The 21,655-nt window shown below is 44.5% G+C and overlaps 1 protein-coding gene across 1 annotated transcript; it reads left to right on the top strand.

Annotated features, from left to right (window-relative positions):
• The first annotated feature begins 1,504 nt into the window (after positions 1-1,504).
• On the top strand, positions 1,505-21,602 carry LOC128299597 (polyamine-transporting ATPase 13A2). The gene is made up of 3 exons (XM_053035602.1): positions 1,505-2,642; positions 4,237-5,869; positions 15,316-21,602. Exons 2-3 carry the CDS (start codon positions 5,184-5,186, stop codon positions 18,842-18,844), a joined length of 4,215 nt encoding a protein of 1,404 aa, XP_052891562.1. The 5' UTR covers positions 1,505-2,642; positions 4,237-5,183; the 3' UTR covers positions 18,845-21,602.
• The last annotated feature ends 53 nt before the right edge of the window (positions 21,603-21,655 follow it).

The raw sequence follows: 21,655 nt of genomic DNA, 5'->3' as shown, positions 1-21,655 counted from the left end.
GCTTATACGATATTAAACCGATATTTATCCGATGATAGTCCGTTGTTCATTCGATGTTAATCCGATATTAATCCGATGCTAGTTCGATGGTTATCCGATGGTTTTCCGATGATTATCCGATATTTATCCGATGGTTATCCGATATCATTCCGATGTTTATCCGATACTAAACCGATTTTAATCCGATGTTAAACCGATGTTAATCCGATGTTTATCCGATAATAATCCGATGTTTATCCGTTTATCCGTTCAGACCGCCATCGAACAGTGCGGTCACACCACTATCGGGCAGCCCTTTCAGGACGCCATCGAGCAGTCCGTTCAGATCGTCATCGGACAGCCCGTTCAGGTAGCCGTTGGGCATCGTGGTATGATTCAATGCTTATTCCTCTGTGCCCGCTCAATTGAGCACTCAGTGCTAACATGGTTACCTAGCTATCCATCCGTTACGAGACTGCTCTCCTCCATCCTAATCGCCGCTGCTCTGTTTGTTGCCAATCTCCGACAGGTCCTGCTGCATTTGCTCCTATCAACTTGCTGCGCTCCTCGAGCTAACGGTCGCTAACGAGCACCTTCCTGATAAGGCTTAAACCCGACATCCTCATCAGGCAGGCAGTCTGCTCCACCAAACAGCTCAGCTTCTCCGTTCCGTTTGTGCCTGACCAACCGAATCCCTGGAAAGTCTGTGTCCTGCATATCCGGCGTTCCTCGAGGTAGTGTTCTTGGACCTTTGTCGATCGTCGCAATGATGAGTCAACTGTGATTTCTGGCCGTAAGTTCTTCTTGAATGATAACTAACCTGTCCCTTCTGTTGATGATTGTGACCGTTTAGTCGTTCAAAAACTGCGTTAGCCATACAAGTACAAGTATCCCTGTGGTTAAACCACTTGAAGGAGTTAAAATACTGTTCAGAAAAAATATCATACGCATATCTTCTTCGAAGATATGAAGAATGAAATGTTACGAGAGTAACATAGACACCACAAAACCATGCAGTATGTCGACACATTTTTCTAATATTATTGAACAATAAACTATTAACTATTCGGTCAAATTGTGTATACACCCGCATTTGCATTGTTTGCATTGTTTTAATTCTGAACGAAAAACTCCGTTAAGTCCAACTCCTTTCGGTTTTTGCCCATAGTTTTTCTTCGATGAAGGAAATTTCGGTATGATTTTTTTTCACAAAGTCTTTTGCTTTCCGCCAAATGAACTGTAGTTGCAGCAGTATAAGCATTTTTTTTGTTTTCTTATTATTCACAAATTCGATTGCTGTTTTGTACCACGAATGAAAATAATTTCCACGCTGTTGTGTACAATTTGAATTTCATGTTCGAAAAAACTACCACACATTTCGAACATTGCTTCGATGTTCCGACATTCGAACCTGCGCCGTCGTGTGGTCTTCGTATTCTTCTCGGTTATTTTCGGATCGTACGTTTAGCACTCGGGTTGTGGAGTTCAGTTCTTCGCAAGCATTCAGAAAAAAGGTGCACGAAAAAGGTCTTTTTCGGTCAAGGAAGTAGGCTGCGTGCAAAAGTCTGTCACATTGCAGCATCTTTTCGTGCATAGAAAGGCGAACCTCGCGGGTTTTTCAGTGTTATCTTGTGCTCGTGCCCTGTGTGTGGGAAAGTGGGTTTTCGCACCGTAAAGATAATAAGAAGGAGGCAAGAGAATAGTGTCAGCGCGGAGAATTCATGTCAGCGAACCGGAAGTACCGTGTGTGTGTTTTGCACAGTGCCAGGCATGTTTGTCGTGTGTGACTAAGTGTAGTTCCCCAGTCGGTAGGAGCGAAACAAGGAAAGCCCTCAATTTGCCAACATTGCGAGGCCGTACGAGCCCTGCAATCTTCCCGCATCCCGGACCCGGTGTCCAGCTGCTATGTCCGGCACCATTCCTTACCAATCGTTGCTAGTCAAAAACGCGAAGAGAAGACGGTGAGAACAAAAGAAAAGCCGCAAAGAACAAAACCCGTGGGTTGAGTGTAAAGGTCGTGTGTGAAACCGGGCGACCGTGAGTGAAGATGTAGTTGAGATCCGCACCACAATTTAGCACCTTTATTTGCGACGTGTCACAGAAACGAACATACTGCATGCCGCAGTCCCTTGGAATCATACAAAATACCTGCTTCCTGTACGGTTTTTGTGTGATTGACAAGAGTTGATACAAGCGGCAGAAATCATCAAGGCGACATTTTTGCAACAACGCGCATCCTTTCTCATACTCCAATCGCAATAACCACCACCGGTTCCTGTGCCCGACTACTTGGATATTAAATTCAGCAGGGAAATATCGTTTGTCGATTGATTCGCTCAACGCTCAAACCAGTTACCAAGCGCAAGCCGAAGGATATTCCCGTGGCTCCTACCACATATCAACACACGAAAGACACAACATACAGCAACAAAACACACACCAACAAGCACCGCTCGCTTTATCGAGGACGCGGCGCGTGAGCACACGTTTTTATCGATCCGTAGAGGAAAATCAGGAAGTGCCACACAGCTCCTTCCGACGTCCGCCAGCGAGAACATACCGATGAAAACAGACCAGTCACACTTGTACGCTTGGTAAACGGACAGACCGTAAGGCAAGGAAAGGAAGCAACACAAAAAGCACAGGAAGCCCTCCAAACCAAGGTGCGTATTGGTACGATTTCGCATTAAGCCATTTTCTTATCGTTTTAGGTCAACTTTGTTTGGTCAACCATTAAAAAAAAACACATTGATTTTCTTAATTTGTCCCTCTGCCAGAAGTGGGATCACTAGGAATGTTTTTTTCGTGATGCATAATCGATTCAAAATGAGGGAATTTTATTTGGCCGTTTATAGCAGAACCATCTAGCATTCAACGAATTTGATAGGGGGTCAATTTCCATAAAGCGCTCACTGCGTCATGCCCTGTCGGGTGCCTCTTATCGGACGGGCATTCCCTTGCGCAACCGCCAGATTCATGACACATTTCACACACCGAGGGTTTGCCACGCTACGGAAAAAACCCTACTTGGCCCATATGGTTGCAAAGCCTGGAATGAATGAAACGTGTTGAAAAAGCGGCGACATTGGCTTATCGCGTTGCCGATGTGCGATAAAATAACTATCTTCGCTGGTTGCAGGAAGACAGCTGTGCATTTGCTTTCTAGAACGATTTTACCCCTACCCTTTCTGGCTAAATTATGTTAAATGGTGTAATATATTTATCGCACCATGGACCGGGCACCATAATTGCTCGCATGATAGATTATCAATAATTAAATTAGAAATCATTTTTTATCACGTCTAACGTTTATTGTGTGAGCCAGTTTTTTTTTTGCTGAATGTCGTAGCATTTAGATTATGTAATGTGAAGACCTGCAACACATGCATGTTCGTGTCGGTTCTCCAATAGGTCCTAATTGATCTTCAGGAGTGGCATGATGCAAAATTACCACCCAATGATGGTTGTTGATGACAGCAGCTCGCGCGAACATATGAATCGTTCAATTTGCAATGCCTGTTAAAAAAATATTCCCCGTACAGATTGTTTGGCAACATTCCATCCGCATTACATGATCGTTCACGGATCAGTAAGTGACTCCGGTCAATTGCAGTCAAAATCATGGCTGCATCTTATCTGTATTTTGTTGTTGTTTGATTCATATTTGTAAGCTTATTTGAGCATTTTTTGTGATTAACATTGCTTACGGTGTTTCTGATTTTTTTTAATGTTTAGTTTATATTTACGAAACAAAAAGCGGTTTTTATAAAGCATTCCAAAACCTTTGTAACATGTACAGGAATAGTTATAGGTTTTTGTTTGTACACATGTTAGTTAGTTAGTTCTTGTATTGTTAATATCATTAAGTTTCAAGTTAACGCTAAAAGTACCTGTCCAGTCATTTTGGTCATTAAAAGTGCTTAAAAATTTCATTGAATTTGATTGCTAAAACAAAACAATGGAAAGACTATAAAATTGGAACGAAAAGTAAAATGTGATAAATATTAAAATAATGAATCTAATAATGTTGCTAATTGTATAAACAGTTTGTGAAAAATGGTTTCTAAATTAAAACGCCACGAATTAAGTTTTCGATCCATTACCGGGCACAACCTAGATTATTACGTACGTGGCAGACGCGATTAGACGAGCCAACGGCCCCTTACGGGTAGCGGTGTTGCCCTGTCTAGTCAGCTGTCTTTGGCAGCAGCCATTCATTAGATTCATTTGTTTATTTCTTTCTTATGCTGTTTACAGGCAAGCCACCGTCTCATATGCGAGTAAATGAGTTCGACGCTCGAGATCATCGTGTCCCCGTCTGTCTAATGTGTGACGCCTGCAGGCAGTAGAAAACCGGCTCCCAAAAAAGGAAACAAATCCTTATTTTGCCAGCATTAGTTTCAAGTTCATCGCGATCGCGTAAAGCAGAAGGCGCTTTATACCTCCTGCACTGTGACAGCACAGCATTATTCGTATTTGGGTAGAGCAAAACCAATCGCCATCGACGTCGTCGTCGTCGTCGGTGTACGTTGCAACTGAGTGGCTTCGTGGGACCATGTGCGCGATCTGTACTGCCGTGCCGGAGAGTGACATCTTTGTGCTGAGATAGCATAGATACGCGCCCCTCGTAGCCTTTGTCGCGCAGCTGATAAGCGCCGACCACCAGCCGTTCCTGTCCCGTCCTTCTTCGTGCGCTCGCAGCTTATCAACATCATCGGTAGCGCCGATCGTTCATTGCCACCAACACCGCCAACTAATATAGCATAACAAGAGTGCGCGGTCACCCGCACAATAACACCGGCACACACGCGTGTCCATTACCTCCCACCACCCGGAACGTGGGTAGGTGCAAGGGGTGGGGATTTGCCAGCCGGGCACAGCACAACCCCTCTCTCTCTCTCTCTGTAAGCCGCACACTAACACCAACGTCGGCAATCGCACACGGCCCATCATTACCGCGGTTACGGTGGTCGTTGTAGAAGCGCGTCGCTGTGCCGCGGCAGCCACCGATTGCGTGCCGGCAGTCGTTGAAGGCATCATTGGCGGCGTGCTTGCATTCTCGTGTGCGAGCTACTCCGAGCTCCGGCACCGTGCCTCAGTCAGTCTGATTGCGCGTCGGAGTGTCACACGGGTGAAACCTCCCTGACGGTGGTCCCAACCAGGGCACGAGGGTGCGTGTGTGTAGCGTGTAAGCTGTGATATACATGATGCCACTGACGGAAGGATCGGCCTCGGCCGATCGGTTCTCGGCGGCGGGATCTGCAGCTGGATCGACGTACGACGTTCCAGGCGAGCTGGACACGGCGCTTACCGACCGTGACCAACATCGTCACGGTGATCCAGCTGCCTTGCCAACCGCTGCCGATGAGACCGATCGGTCGACGGTACCGTGTTTAAACGAAACTCCCCGCATACTACCGGAAGCCGAAGAGGAGGACGGGCCAACGGCAGTACAGATCAAGAAAGCGCGTAAGTCCACACTATTCCAAACGCAAAACCATCATCCACATCACCGGTCGCACCACCGGTACGATATCGAGCAAGAAAAGTCGCATCCTGACGCTGTATCCACTTTAGCGGAGCTGTTGCAGGACTCCGGTCTCCAGGCGTCCGTGCACGACATCCTGAACGATGGCGAGGAGGACCAGATGTTTATCACCGGGTACGAGCGGTGCCTGCGCAAAACGTTCCTGTGCTACGTCGGCTTCCTGCTTACGTTCGGCATCCTGCGGTTGGTGATGCATTGGCGGCGCCATTGGTTACTGCTCGCGACGCACCGCGAATGTTCGCTCGAGCACGCCGAAAAGGTGCTGATCCACGAGGCATACCAGCGCAAGCACGATCTGTACTACGTGAAGGACGTTATTACGCTCAGCGGTGATGTTATCAGGTAAGACGGCGGGGATCGTTTTCCATTGTTTTATGTTAATTCGTCAAGGGCGCGCGCACACGAACTGATCGTTATCAAACTGGAGCTCCGTGCTTTCTCGCGTGGCGGAAGTACCTTCCCAAGTGGATTTGCATTGAATTCTCCCCCGGAGTTTCTGTGATTTACATGGACGCATGCGTTTTTATCGTTATGATTTAAAGTATGGAAAATGGCATTGAATGATCAAAACGACCTTCCGCTTCGGGCGGCCGGCTAGTGTGTGTTGTGAAGGGGTTTTTCAGTGGAGTGGAGTGGAGTGTCGTTCCGCTTTTCCTGGGTGTATCCATGTTAAAGCTATAGACATATCTCACCTTGTGTTGTGTTCTGTTCTGTTCTGTTCTGTTGCATGCCGAGCAAATTGTTTGATGTTTGTGAATTTGAATAATTTCCGAGCAGTGATGCGAAACGATCGGGGATATTTTTTTTTTTTTGCTAGCTTAACCTTGTAAATTGTAGAAGTTAGGGTTAGTTAGGTATTGTAGATTAAAAAGTCGTTACAAATATCCTTCAAAAGCAATGAACAGCTCACAGCATTGTTGGAAAATATAATGGAAACAAGCACGTTAAATGTGTAGGTCGTTTAAATAGACTTTTTTGTGGAGTACCACTTGAGCAAATAACTACATACTGGATGGGTTTTGTTTCTTCTATGAGAGCAGTACTCAGTACAACTGCGATCGTTTATCATCGTTCCAAAATGCTGAATAACGCAATACGCGTCCATTAATCGTGCTATTTTGCATATACTATTCCATCCTCTAAAACTCGATGTTAATCGCTCGATAATGTAGAAGTTGTTAATTTCTGAGCAACAATGTTAGTTACAAAAACAAGAAACACAAACTTTAGCGGTGATGAAACACAAAAACAAAACCGGTTAATTATTATTTACGACACTGGGCAGCGCGTGCTCTCGACAACAGACACCGGATACCATACAGGCACAAAAACTCCCCGATTGACTGGTCTTGCATACCGATGGTGTGACTCAAAACGAAAGACGCGAAAAAACCCACTCAACCTGAACTTGCTAAAGAACGCCCGCTTGCCAGCCCCTTTGCCCAACGAGAGATGGATGACCGATGGGATGGCTTCAGGATAGGAAAGTAAGTGTTCGTGTCTCCTGTCGTCCGCACGCTCCCACTTAAACGTTTTTTTGTTTTGCCACGCAAAAGGGACCAACTGCAGGAGAAGAAGGTTGCTTTACCAAAACTGATGAAGGCTATGAGAAACCGTTTGGGTGGTGATTCAAGTGTTTGAGCTTTCCGGTCTCGTCCCAGCGGGAAATATATGTGCTTTAGCGGAATACTTGATGCTTTCCACATCAATCCCCACCCGGCAGCGTTTGCCTAATGATGGATTAAAAGGATTGTGTAAATATATGGTAAACCTACAACTGTGTTAACCTTTGGCATGGAGAGAGGCTAAACGGCAGAGACTGACCGGACCGGACCCCAGTGACTTCGGATGGTTAGATTGAAAAATTGTTTTTATCACTGCCGGACGTTGCAGACCATCATACGGCCAAACGATCCGAGAGGGCAGTATTCTTCCTTTCCACGGTGTTTGGGAACGTTATTAGATTGTGTCTCCGCTATCCGTTTGTCCGTTGTTTCGTTTGTTTTTGGGGCATCCTTTGCGTTGCCGTGCTTCCGGCGTGGATAAACGACGAAGTTCGAGACGAAGATAATGACAAATTCGCTTAGAATGATGTTGGATGTTGTTGCTTCGCCTGACTCGGATGACGCAAACTGGACATCTCCCCGTCCGTTTAAACGATCAACAACATACCTTACCAAGAAATTTTGCACACGCACACGTGTAATTAATGTTTGGCAATGGATTGAGAAAGCTGCCAGAACATCGACTGCTCCAAGGCTGTTGCCATGTTGCGCCGATGTATATTCCTTTCACTTTTGCACACAGTGCAGCTACTGCTCAGTACAGTGGCTATTAGCGGGAGCTAATGACTGTCCTACGATCGAAGAGGTATAGTACAAAGCTTTTGTTTGCCTAACTTCTTGTATGTTAAGATCTTCTTATTTATGTGTTGTCCCAGAGATACTCGATACTAGAATTTGACAGCTCAGTAAATTAAAACCTCAAACTTCAAGTGAACAGGAAATAAATTCGTGGATAATAGCTTCAAATACGATATAATCCTATCGTTACAGTTTTTAATAATGTTTTATATCAAAATGACATCATATGTGGTGAATGCATTACGTGCAGATAAGTAAGGTTAATTCTATAACGTAGTGGAGCTACTTGAATCCTTGCAACAGACTTGTAAAGTACTAGGACTTATAAAAGTATATCTAAGGAACTACTTGTATATCTTATTGTGTAGTATTTTGCTTTATGACTCTTTTGAAAAGGGTCATTCATATGAATCTTACAAATAGAGATTAAGATTCATTCACATTCATCTCAATAACCTTATGGTAATGGTACTGCACAGTTGAGCATCCCCGACCCAATCAATTAGCCGTACTTAATGCAGCCGGGCTTTACATTTCAACTCCACCAAATCTTATCTTGACGAACGATACCCGAAATGTGAATTCCGTGGCGTCGTTCCATTTTTCTTTGTCTCCTTTCCACCCACATTATCTGCGCCGTATGCGGAGATGTAGAAAACACCTATTACAATTGTAAAATCGCTTTGTAAACCCTATTTAAAAATAATAGCAACAAAAATTAGTTGAGATTATTACCCTCGCGTCGGCCAATCAATCAACCCTGTTGACAATATTGAGTACGCGGCACACACGCACCTCTGTGTACCGTCGAACGTGTGCGAATCAGTTTTAGGGGTTTTCTTGGGGATGGGAAAGGAAATACTTGTTTTATGTGCGACCTAACACAAAACGAGTACGGTTGCAATAAATCGGACCTAGTCTCCACCCCAAAAACCCCGATCAATGGAGCGTTTTCGGTGGTGTCGATTCCACCAATACTATTTTGATGATGTGATAATAATAGTTATCGCCGTTCTGCAGCGAACAAACAATAAAATCTCGCCGCTGCTGCCAATCCGCGGTCGGTTGTATCGCTAGCATTTCATTGCCTGCCTATCGTTTGGCGTACGGGTTGTCGATAAGGTCTAATCTGATTTGATGGCCAATGTCGTGCTTTCAGCTGTATTTTAATGTGGTATGTGTGCCCTCCCCCCCTCCGCCTATCTCTTTCTCGTCCTCTTTCGTTGTGACCGGGGGAATTCTGATTCTCATTTATTACGCACGATTGATGCCGCGGACGGACCTCACGCATTGTACAGGGAAATGGCAACTAAGAAAAAAAAAGAAACATTTTAAACATGTGGTCATTTGTGTGTAACGTAATAATCTTTTTCGTGGGATTTATGGCTTTAATTTAACGCGTTCGGCGCCAATCGCTAATCACTGCAATTTCCTGGGGGTGGCAACTTTTCAACATCGAAATTAGCACTAATAACCGCAATAGATGTCAGAGAAAAAAAATACGCATAAATTTGCGAAACTTATGTTATAATCGATCCGCTAGGGTGTATTTAGTAGTGGCATCGGTTTTACACGATAGGACCGATTCAAAATGTCCCATCCCGACCAATTCCCCTGTACGGAGGACTCACTTTAAACTATGTGTGTGAATAAAAAAGTCAAAATTTACTAGAAATAGCCGAACTAGTCCTCTTGAGGTTGTTGTGCCGGTAAGGAAGAATTCTTGCCTTCTTCTGCAAAAATAAATCGAAAAAAAAATCATTTCGGTCTGCTTTAAACCAACCGAAGTTGTTGTAGAGATATTGTTTCAACATTGAACAACATTAAAAAATAAATATTTTGTATTACAAAATATAATACTGTTAATACTCTTTTGTGGTTCATTTGTATTTTGCCCTCAGGAGCTTGTTGAATTAACTGCGTATCAAAAGAGCTTCATGAATCTATTAAGAGTCGATTTGTGTTTTGAATGATTCCTCACTGAATATTAATATGAATAACTCTTCTCAAAAGACCTTTTAAGTACAACACATAATCTCCACTATGATCAGTTATCGTAACTATCGACGTCATCTGCTACTACGAAGGAGATAAAAGATGCATCCAGAAAGATGTTGCCGTCGCGGTACTTCGCTCTGGGCGTACTTGTTGATAGACTTACTTTAATATTATTTCATTTTACTTACCATTATCTACTTTTGTTGTTCCCCGTTGTTGTCACACTCGTGTGCAAACCGGAATTAGTAATCATGGTGGTCTAATCATGGCGCTGTGACTAAGCGTCTATCTACAATGACGTAGACTGTGGCACTCTCCTCCATCACTATATATGCTTGTTATCTTTCAGTTACAATACTACAAATACAAACGATCAGATTTGTTTCCAGATGTTTCTAGACAGAGGAAAATAATACAATATAGAAGACTTTTTTATTTGAAAATTCGACTCTATGGGTTATAAATTCTCGAGTCTCTTTAAGTAGGTTATACTGGTGAAGTTGATTATCTGGTGAATAGGATTCAGTCTGAATTTGTTAATTGTTTGTATAGGTACTCCATTATAATTGACCTTAACAAGTCGTAATGGAATGTTGTGAAAGTGAAATGAAAGTGAAGTAGTAGATTATCTCACTTTCATGGTTATAGTCGCATAAAACTTACCGACGAGAAGGGTTTACATTATAAGTTGCTTTGGAAATACTGATAAATCAAGCGTAACAGGTGCTGTTGACCTTATTACCTAGTCTTCAATTTCTTGGAATACGCGATAACAAGCACCACCGAGCGTGGTGGACAGCCGTCACTACTGATAGGGTGGACAAATTAAATGGCCGGAAATGCAATTGCACGCTGAAGGAAATGGGGTAAAAGTTGATAAACTGGGTTTGTTTGCGATTCTACACGTTGCACGTTAGCAGTTTGTGCACGATGATGCTTGCTGATGTGAACCAGTGCGGTGGAAATAGCATAGAATGGATAAAATGGTAGTGGGCACATGTAAAACTTTAAAGCTATTGTGGGTGGTGGCCTTTCTATATCATGTGATGTAATTGTATATCACAAATTTTGCAACTCCCCATTAAGGTTGAGTCACTTTACGAATTAATCTCTAGTCAATAAACTGAGCAATGTATTCAACCGTAATCGTCATCCCATAAAGCCGATAGGCTTTTCCCTTATCGCGTCTTAGCAATCTCACGCTCAAATAACATCCCTTTGCCAGACATTCCGCTTTCATGTCGCGGCAGCTTTCCGTTTACAAACGGAATGAATGTACAGTACGTAACATGAATATAGGGCCCCTAGAATTTGTCGGGATAAAAAAGAATGAAGAAAGTGGGTGGGTACTGCTAACCATAGTCTATGGGAAAAGTCGAAAATAAACATTTCTAGTATTCTTGGACTTCTTGTTCAATATTCGTCTATGTTTAGTGCGTACTACATCTCTGCTGTACACGACTGTGTGTGTTTTTTTTTCGCTAATAACAAAATTAATCGAGGTATTCTACATTTCTAGTTATAATAGATACTTTCAGCAAAAAGACGTATTTAACGGATTTTAATAAATAAATAGATAAAAATTCTTTTGGAAATCAAATAAGGGCAAACATTGTTCCGTGAAAAGAATGACAGAATAGGAAACAAATGACAACAAATTATTGTACAAATTAACATCAACACGTTAATTGTCTAGATGTCAGCCTTCCGCCACGACACGACTCAAACATGCTGGAGGTTATGGTAGGGATATTGGAGGTTTGGAGCAGTTTTCCGTAATTTCCTTATTTCTTTCCATAATTTATTCTAACTCCGAAGAACGTTGCTTTCAACTGTATCTTCTTTCATTCTCTAAAAGACAAGTGTCGATATAGTTATGTTACACACTGTATAGTTATGTAGAAGCGTTTTCTCTGCTCCACTAAGACATTCCAACTGCCTGGGTGGCTGTGCATGTGCGTGCTTACCAGGAGGTGTATCATTAAGCAAGTATACACAGCAATTCACCCCACCCCATCCCACAAACAGCACCAGTCCACGCGGTTTGTGAAAAAGACCTAGAACAAGCATAATTGTGTCACACCCGTAGAGTACCTCGCACACAATGCTGCTTGAGGTGGAGCAACAATGAATGCAATCCGATCGGAACAGCGAATAACAAAAAAGTGTCGAACAATGACTTATCTGGGCAGAGCTTTGCATATACCGTACGATACGTGCGGGAGGCTTGGAAGTGCTGAAGATTAACACCGGTATCACACGTGCCACATCGAAGATCATCAATATCAATAAACCGTGGCGAAACGTGCATGGCGGGATTCAACCCGAGGGATAATGACATGTGGTGGTGGTATCACACCGCAGGTGTAACGATCGTGTGTAGGTTGTTTTGTAACCTTCGCCTCGAAAGCATTCAAACAATGTAAGTGCATTTTGAACGCGATAAGCCACATGTTTTAGGAGGTCGTGTTCTCAAACGGGTTGACTAAAACTGCACGAACTAAAGCTATTAGTGGCCGATTATTGGTGAAGCGTTTAAATGGAGACGTGCATTTTTGAATGCACTCTCACTGATCTCACGAATAGGTAAACAACAGCATACCACACGAGTTCTCTATGACCTAGATATGAATCCACCATTCTTTCGTCTTCTGTAGCTATGGTTTTGTGCACATACTAAATTTGATATCTTACTTACTTCCTTACCAGGTGCTTCAATCGCTTGACCTCGTCTTGACCTGCTGCAGGGGTCCTCTAATCCGCTCACAGCCAATCCATTTTCCCCGCCTTTTTGGTGGACACATCAACGTCATCACTTCATCTCAATTTACTTAACACGTCTCCTATGTTCATGTGGACAATCGAAATAGACTTTACGAGCTCTGAGTTGTCCAGTGTCATTCTCATGACGTATCAAGCCTACCGGAGCCTGGAGAGTCTAATCATGGCGTATCAAGCCTACCGGAGCCTGGAGAGTCTAATCGAGTCTACAACTCGTAGAGCTCGTCATTATAGCGGCTCCTCTATTGTCCTTCTACACATACGGGGATAAAATCCTTCTGTGCATCTTCCTTTCGAAAGTAGTTAAGATATTCCCGTCAATTTTGGACGTCTTTTGGACATATATCAGATCAATTGTAGCCGTCATTACAGAAATAGTAAACCAACTGCTTTCGACGCTTTGTATGAACTTTAGAAGTTGTAGATCGAAGTTGTAGGTTTTTCGTATCTGATCTCCTTAAGATATCCCAAACAACAGACATCTCCTTAAATTTGCAGCAAAATTCCAAGATGCAACTCGTGGGTAAAGTGATCTCTGCGAGTAACTTGGCTAAGATGGACTTTGATATTCAGGAGCGTCAGTTGATGACATCTGAACACAAGACAATCTTCCAGAAGACGGTACTGTATATTTGGTCAAATATGACTTACTGACTAATTGGTTTAAGATAACATTTTATCGAAGATCGCCAACCGTCTCGATATCCTTTAGAAGCAAAGGAACTTTCTCACAATGGGCAAATCTCTCACGTTGGATCTAATCCAATAACTTCGTTACTAAAAATGGAATAAATATTGATCTCCAAGTCCCCTGCCTAACCAATACGTTACGCTTATCTAGAATTAGAAACTTTTTAAAATTTGGTTTTGGTAAAACAATTGGGTAATGTTTGTCTTAAGTTGACCTAAAATTTATTGAATTGATCCAGTCCTTGTTCAATTAACAAAGCTAATCAAACTTTAATGGTTACCTTCAATTCGATAGCAGGAATCGCATCGTTTGCCTTTTCCTATGATTGTATAACTTGCAACGACACGTGTTACGCAAAAGCATTGGATATAGCGTGCATAGTCATTCGGGGTTAAGCAATTGTCATTATGTTGCATACCAATTCAAATGGTTTAGCCGCAAAGAGTAAGCAAACAGTGCCAATGACACATATAATAGAAACTTTTCCATCATTCACCATCAGCCCCCGTAATGTTGGAAGCTTCGCATGGGACGTAATAAAACAATTGACTTGTGTAGTGTAAACAAATCATGGTTTCGTGTTACGGTTCATCAACGTCGTAGCCGTGGAGCCGAAGTGAGTGAAGAGAAGCTTTGCATGAGGGTTTTAATTAGGCGGAGTTGAAGTCACAGGAAAATCTGTTCTCTGTTTAGAGGACGATACTGTCCTCCGATAAGTATGGAAGCGGAAGGTTTATTACAAGTTATCTATAAATGTTTATTGTTTAATTCGTCCTCCGAGAACGGTTAAAAATCTGATAAATATTATCTGATATTATAAATTATTGCCTTCCATAATTTAGGTAAGGTTGATAAACTACATTCCAGTTGTTTAAGAGATTCTATAAGCGCATTCCTTTGGTGTATTGGTAGGGGCGTCAGTCTTCACAAGACTGGATCGAGCCAAAAAATATATCCCCTGCTGACTAGGACTTTTTTCTCCAAAAAAAGCATCAAATAGTTAAAATGAGCGATATTAATTTCATGCTGAAGAATATCCCTTTTTGGACGATGTATAAGACATCCTTTTCAGTTGACCCAAAAAAAAACAAGGATTGGTTGGCTTTTTTACGCAATCGGCAAACTGTGGAATGAAATAGTATGATAAAAAATGTACATCATTGTCTACCCAACCTTGGGAACTGGTGGAGTGAAGATTTAACCAACAAACAAAAAAAGAACAAATCCTTATAAAGCAATAAAATGGAGCGCGCTTCCCAAAAACAAACGGCAAGAGAGGCGAATGCGCGTCAACAAAAAGTTTATATTGGTTCCGTGCCGTGCCTTCCGTCTTACGCGTAGGGGTCTGGTCCGCCCGGTGTCTTCCGTCAGTTCATTATATCCCATGCTTCATGTGGGTTGGGTTTGGTCCGTAGCAAAAATGTGAATGGCGTCATCTCCCGGTTCAACCGAATCTGATCCGGCACCGTCCAGGTCTAGCAGAATTGATGTTGCAAAACGGCGAACGCCATACTCTACCAGCAGCCCCCGATGTGTTCAATCTTAATTAGAGTTTATTTGTTTGCGAGGTTCGCCGGCACAACCACCACCACCACCGCGTTATGGGGCGCTTGGTTCCGCGAGGTTCCGGCGAGAAATGGGTGAGGGTTTGTGATGGTGCCGCTGTATGCTCTAAACCACGCTGATTGATAGTCGCCGTCCCCGTATCGGCACCGACCCAGAAAGAAGTGAGGGATTGAAACTTTCAATAGGGCAAATCAATTAAAAGCGCAACGATATGAGCATTGATTTAAGGGATTATTTGCCTGGGCGAATCGCGACGCTTCGTTTGTGTGGGTGTGTGTGTTGGGTCGGGATGCAACTGTAACATAATCTTACATCATGTTTTAAACCCTTTCAGATGTTTTGTGTTGTAAAATATAACCTTTTTCTGTGTGTGTTTGTTCTCATTTTAGTGAAATTCTGGATGAAAAGAAGAAACCAACCACAACCAACGCTCGTAACGTGATCAAGGAGCTGACGCAGAATGGAATTACGGATTACGTCGGGTTCTTCCGTTCGCTAAACCCGTTCCAGGTGGCTTACCATCGCACCGGTGGACGATTCGAGCATGCGAGCACGATGCGTTACTTTTGCTGCAAGAAGCTACGGTACATATGGTGCGATCTGACCAAGCGATTCATCAAACTGCAGGGTTTGGACGTGGAGGTCCCGAGCGTACTGATCCACCACACGAAGGGATTGTCCGTGTACGAGCAGAGCATCCGCCGCTTGATCTACGGAAGTAACGAAATCTTCATCCCGCTGCGCAGCGTACTAACGCTGCTGTTTCTCGAGGTGCTCAATCCGTTCTACGTGTTTCAGATATTCTCGGTGGTATTGTGGTTTTTCTACGAGTACTACTACTACGCGGTGGTGATCGTACTGATGAGCGGGTTCGGCATTACCGTTTCGATCATACAGACGCAGCGCAACCAGCGCGCACTCTACTCCACCGTCAAGAGCACCGACACGGCGATGGTGGTGCGGGACAGCATGGAATCGGAAACGATCGAGACACGTTTTCTGGTGCCGGGTGATGTGCTGGAAATACCCGCTACCGGTTGTACCATGCAGTGCGACGCGGTTTTGCTATCGGGCAACTGCATTCTGGACGAATCGATGCTGACGGGTGAGAGTGTGCCGGTCACAAAGACTCCGCTGCCGCTTAAGCGTGACCTGATCTACAATCGGAAGGAGCACGCGCGCCATACGCTTTTCTGCGGAACCCGCGTCATCCAGACGCGCTACATCGGTAGCGAGAAAGTCCTGGTGAAGGTACTGAACACGGGCAACATCACGGCGAAGGGTGGTTTGATCCGTTCCATTCTATATCCGCCCCCGGTGGACTATAAGTTTGAGAAGGACTCGTACAAGTTCATTACCGTGCTGGGTGTGGTGGCGTTCTGTGGTTTCGTCTATACGCTGTACACCAAGATAAACCGTAGTATCGGAGCAGTTAAGATAATTGTCGAATCGTTGGATCTGATCACGATCGCTGTACCGCCCGCCCTACCGGCTGCGATGACCGTTGGGCGTATGTACGCGCAGAAACGCTTGAAGCGGAGCAACATTTACTGCATCTCGCCCCGCGCAATCAACGTGTCGGGCAGTATCGATTGTGTGTGCTTCGACAAGACCGGTACGCTGACGGAGGATGGTCTGGATATGTGGGGCGTACTGCCAAAGGATTCGACCAACAGTTTCCAGATTCCGCTGAAAGACATTGCCCGGCTGCCGATGACTGACCATCTACTGTTCGGTATGGTAACTTGTCATTCGATTACGTTCGTAAAGGGTGAGATGCGCGGTGATCCGCTTGATCTGAAGATTTTTGAGTCGACCGGGTGGATTCTCGAGGAGGCGAATGTGTCCGACGAAACCAAATACGACATGCTGTTCCCGACGATCGTGAAACCCCCGCGTGGTGATTCGCGTGATGAGCTTAACCTCGAGCTGGATGTGGCGTATGACAATTCCAACGATATCGGTATCGTGCGCGAGTTTTCCTTCACCAGTGCGCTGCAACGGATGTCGGTAGTAACGCGCAAGGTGTCGGACAATCACTTCAACGTGTACGTGAAAGGTTCACCCGAGATGATCAGCTCGCTGTGCCGTCCCGAATCCATACCGGAAGATTTCCAATCGAAACTAGGTTTCTACGCACAGCAGGGCTACCGAATCATTGCGATCGCGTACAAACAGCTGGACAAGAAGCTAAACTATCCGAAGGTTCAAAAAATAGCCCGCGAAAAGGTGGAATGTGAATTGGAATTTTTGGGATTTGTAATTCTGGAAAACAGGCTAAAAGCGGACACGGAAGAGGTGATTGAAAGCTTGAATGCAGCCAGCATTCGCTCGGTAATGGTAACGGGCGACAATCTGCTCACGGCGGCGAGTGTCGCACACGACTGCGGTATGATACTGCCCGGTCAGAACCTGGTGACGGTGACAGCGCACGCTGACAAAGCGAACCCGGACCACTACTTCCTGTCGTACGATATTACCGGTCAGGCACAGCTCACACAGTCCGACATCATTAACGATAACCAGATGGTGCCGGATGGTAAGCCGGACGGTGCGCATAAGGTGAAGGAAAATGGTAACTACGCACTCATGACGGAATCGAACAGCATTAGCAGTTCGATCGACACGTGCACGATCTCGACCCAATTGAGCACAAACTTCGATAAGGACCATCACTCGCACCGTATCATGATCGAGGCAGATCACGATTGCAACTCCATTGCGGACATTAAGGTGGCGAACGGCGTTACGTCCGATCCGTTAGCACTTGCAAAGTCGTCAGGTTCGTTCTGTTTTGCGCTGACGGGCAAAACGTGGGCTATCATCAACGAATACTTCCCGGAGCTGGTGCCCACCATTACCTCGTTCGGGACAGTGTTTGCCCGGATGTCCCCGGACCAGAAGCAGCATCTCATAATGGGGCTGCAAAATCTCGGCTACTACGTGGCGATGTGTGGCGATGGGGCGAACGATTGTGGTGCGTTGAAGGCGGCCCACACGGGCATCTCGCTTTCGGAGGCGGAATCATCCGTCGCGTCACCGTTCACGTCCAAGAACCCAACCATTGCCTGTGTGCCGAACGTGATAAAGGAAGGTCGGGCCGCGCTGGTTACCTCGTTCGGCATATTTAAGTTCATGGCTGCATATTCGCTTGTGCAGTTTGCCTCCGTGGTAATACTGTACTCGATCGACTCGAACCTGACGGATTGGCAGTATCTGTACATCGATCTGTTCATCATCTCGATTGTGGCATTCTTCTTCGGTAAAACTTCCTCGTACGATGGACCGTTGGTGAAGCAAACCCCGTCCAACTCGCTGATATCGCTGGCGCCATTGCTGTCGCTGGCACTGCACATGATCGTTGCGATCGGCATTCAGATGGCCGGTTGGTACCATGTGCAAGCGCAACCATGGTTCGAACCGTTCAATTACACCTCCGACCGGGAGTTGAATGATCACGGGTGCTACGAAAATTATACCATCTTTGCCATCTCCTGCTACCAGTACCTAATACTGGCGATCGTCTTCTCCAAGGGCGCACCGTACCGGAAGTCCATCTTCTCCAACTACGGCTTCATCATCAGCATCGTGGTGAACACGGCGATTGCGATTGTGCTGACCGTGTATCCGCCCACCTGGATAGCGGAGCAGTTCGAGCTGGTGATGCCGCCCGAGGGCGAGTTCCGATTCCGGCTGTACCTCGTGGCGTACGGGCTGATAAACTTCCTTCTCTCGCTATTCATCGAGCATGTGATTGTGGACGAGCTGGCATTCAAGCGGCTACGGTACCGTTGGCACAACGTTGCCAAATCGCGCCGCAAGTACTTACAGATACAGCAAAACTTCCAGCGCGATATCCATTCACCGAGCGACTTTAAAACCGTGTACGGGTGGTCGAACGAAAAGTATGATTACTGACGCCACCTTCCTGTTGGTGCTGCGGTGAATGATAGTGATGCTAGCGGCGGCGGTGCGAAGATCCTAGCATCGGCACTTCCAATCGCGTGGCTGCTACTTGGGGTGGCGGTCATGGTCGTATGCCATTGGAAGGCTGCGGGCTATTACAACAGGGAAGCCAAGCTGCGGTAGCACACTTCCACGCACCATGCACAGATTGTACGACAGCTTTGTGCCTGTATCCTTACCGGTACGCTTCCGGCACGTAATGAAAAATGGCAAAGTGTTAAACCAAAATTGTTGATACTGTTTTGTGATATATGTATGAATTTTACACGCTTTCTAGCGTGTGGCTCGGGGGACACCGAAGACGCATTACGGTTAGGGTGTACCATCGACGGAAGAAAGGAGGAAATCTACCAGAAATATCCAATGTTACGATTGAACGACAATAATGAGCTGAAAGGGCTGTTGCTGTACCACCACCGGACCGAATCGACTACCACCTCCGTGGACGGTACACCCTGGTTGTCCCTAACGGATTTGTCTACCGACGTATATATTTGTTTACGTGGAGAAGTGGGGGTTATTCCCCAAGGAACTATTAAGGGCCTTTGCGTGCAAGGTGCTGTGCGAAATGGATATGTAGATATATACACACAAGTAAAGCCCGTATTGATCGATCTATCAGCAGCATTGAGTATTGTTTGAGGGTGCGATTGAAGGACGAAGAAACTAGCGAGAAGGTGTTGAGTGGGTACCGATCGTGTCGATAGTTATTGCGTAGCGATTTGTAATACAAATTTACAACAAAAAAATGGTGGTCGGAAGCGACAAAACAACACACACACACACAGGGGTTTAGGACGAACGATTAGTCAGTTCCGTTCTGTATTTGATAGTAGTTGTTGTAAGGAGCGTGTTACATAATATAAAAACGCTGCACACAGGTTTTTGTAGTTCAGGAAGGGTAGTGAACGACATCTTTCCTACCGGTAGAAAGTAGCTCACGCTAATAGATAGGATCCAAAGGCATATAGTCTTGAGGACGAATCTTCTTCCCTCTTCTAGTAATGTCTTTCTGCCACTTACACCTTAGTTTAAATGAAAATTGTATATTAAAGCATGCGCTTGGGGAAAAGTTTTAGTGAGTAGAACATTTAAAATCCTCTATTCGTTAGAATTACGCTAAAACGTACTCCTAAATCGTTCTATCTTTACACATTTACTAAAAAAAAGCAAACATACAGTTCCGATACAGGCAGTCGCCGAGATACGCGGATTCGAAGATACGCGATTTTTGGAAATTTAACAGCTGAGCAGGTTTATAACACAAAATCATAGCAGAAAGGTGAACATTTGGTGGGAATAACCTATTTTTTGTTTTACAAACCATTTGTTTTTAACTTATTTTAATGTAAACTTTCTAAAAACCGCCAGAGACGGGAGTCGACTCTGTGACTTTGAAGTATAAACGAAATTGCACCAGGATTCGACTTACGCGAAAATTTCAGTTACACGGATTTTTCCGGGGTTATAGCGGTCCGCTCTAATAGCGTATCTGGGGGGACTGCCTGTACTGATTTTTTTCTACGCACTATAACCACCACTATTCTCACAGTCTTATGCAATGGTAAAGGCAGCGAAAAACCCGCAATAGCGCGCACGTTATGCAGAACCGAGCAAATCAGGCAAGAAAAAGCACCGTAATTGGACGGTTAGAAATTGTGCGGGTCTTAAAGACCACCATACCAAATGAATGTTAAGGGACAGGATTAGTTCGTTCATACTCAAAAGTAATAGTGCAAAAGGAAAGGAACAGCGAACCGCAAAGTTAATCTACTTAGGGAAGGGCCAAGGTGTTAGTATGCTGGAGCATAAGTGCACAAAACGCACGAACAGCAAAGGATGTGTTAACGCAGATACAGCAAGCAGTAAATACTTACGCCAGTTTGGGAAACCTGTGCCATGGCACAATATGTAGAAGGCACAAGGAACAGAACTGCACAGCACTTCGGGACACGGTGTTCGGATGGGAATAACAGTAAGAATCATCGGGAAATGGCCGATCCACAGCATCATTCTACCGCAAGTTTAACGATGAAAAGTAGCTGCATTGCTGCCACGTCTATTTAATGCGCCTAGTTTTGCCAGTTTTAGCAGCCTGTTTGGGAACTTCTTATGTATTGCTTTACTTAATACACCTCAGCCGCCGCGCAAGGAAAAGCGAGAGGTTTTTAGTTGGAAAATATGTGTTAGACTCATAAAGTATATTTAAAAATGTACAGCATATGTGACCTAAGTATTGGAGGTTGTGGGTGTTTTGAACGTAAGAGTGGAACTAGTTAAATTGAATTGACATCGTTATACAAACGCCGTGCGGTAAAACAAGCACTCAGCTGGATCATTTGCCCGGGGGAAAAAAACAGTTCCAGCGTGCGTTAGCGAGAATTGATTCAAAATCAGTTCACAGTTGTACAATAAATTATACGCATTTTGTTTGTGAAGCATTTGGTTGTTGACAAGTTTGCAAAAGAAAAGGAACACAAACTTTGAAATTGCGAATGCTGCCTGCATGTATGACATGTACGAACGATTGAAATCAATAGTTTTTAGGACAAAGGTACTCTTTGACGAAGGTGCTATAAATGCCATGAAAGTTGACGTTAGCAAAACGCTAATTGGCAAATCGATTTTGTGTCTCTCCTGTATATAAGCAACAGCAACATGTAGGCGGGCGTTACATTTAACGAAATAAATCGATTCTACAATGTGTAACTAAGTACGATAAGTGAATTATATTTCATTAGTAACAAATCATCTGAAGTTTTC

This window comes from Anopheles moucheti, chromosome 2 (genome assembly GCF_943734755.1).
Source record: "Anopheles moucheti chromosome 2, idAnoMoucSN_F20_07, whole genome shotgun sequence".
NCBI classification, from domain to species: Eukaryota; Metazoa; Arthropoda; class Insecta; order Diptera; family Culicidae; genus Anopheles; species Anopheles moucheti.
This window is presented reverse-complemented; position numbering and strand designations above follow the sequence as displayed.

What these genes read in the sequence shown, in the direction of transcription:
- LOC128299597 (XM_053035602.1), top strand. Translation starts at nt 5,184, where the DNA reads ATGATGCCACTGACGGAAGGATCGGCCTCGGCCGATCGGTTCTCGGCG. An exon ending in CTCAGCGGTGATGTTATCAG is followed by an intron (nt 5,870 to 15,315) that starts GTAAGACGGCGG and finishes TTCTCATTTTAG; the next exon opens with TGAAATTCTGGATGAAAAGA.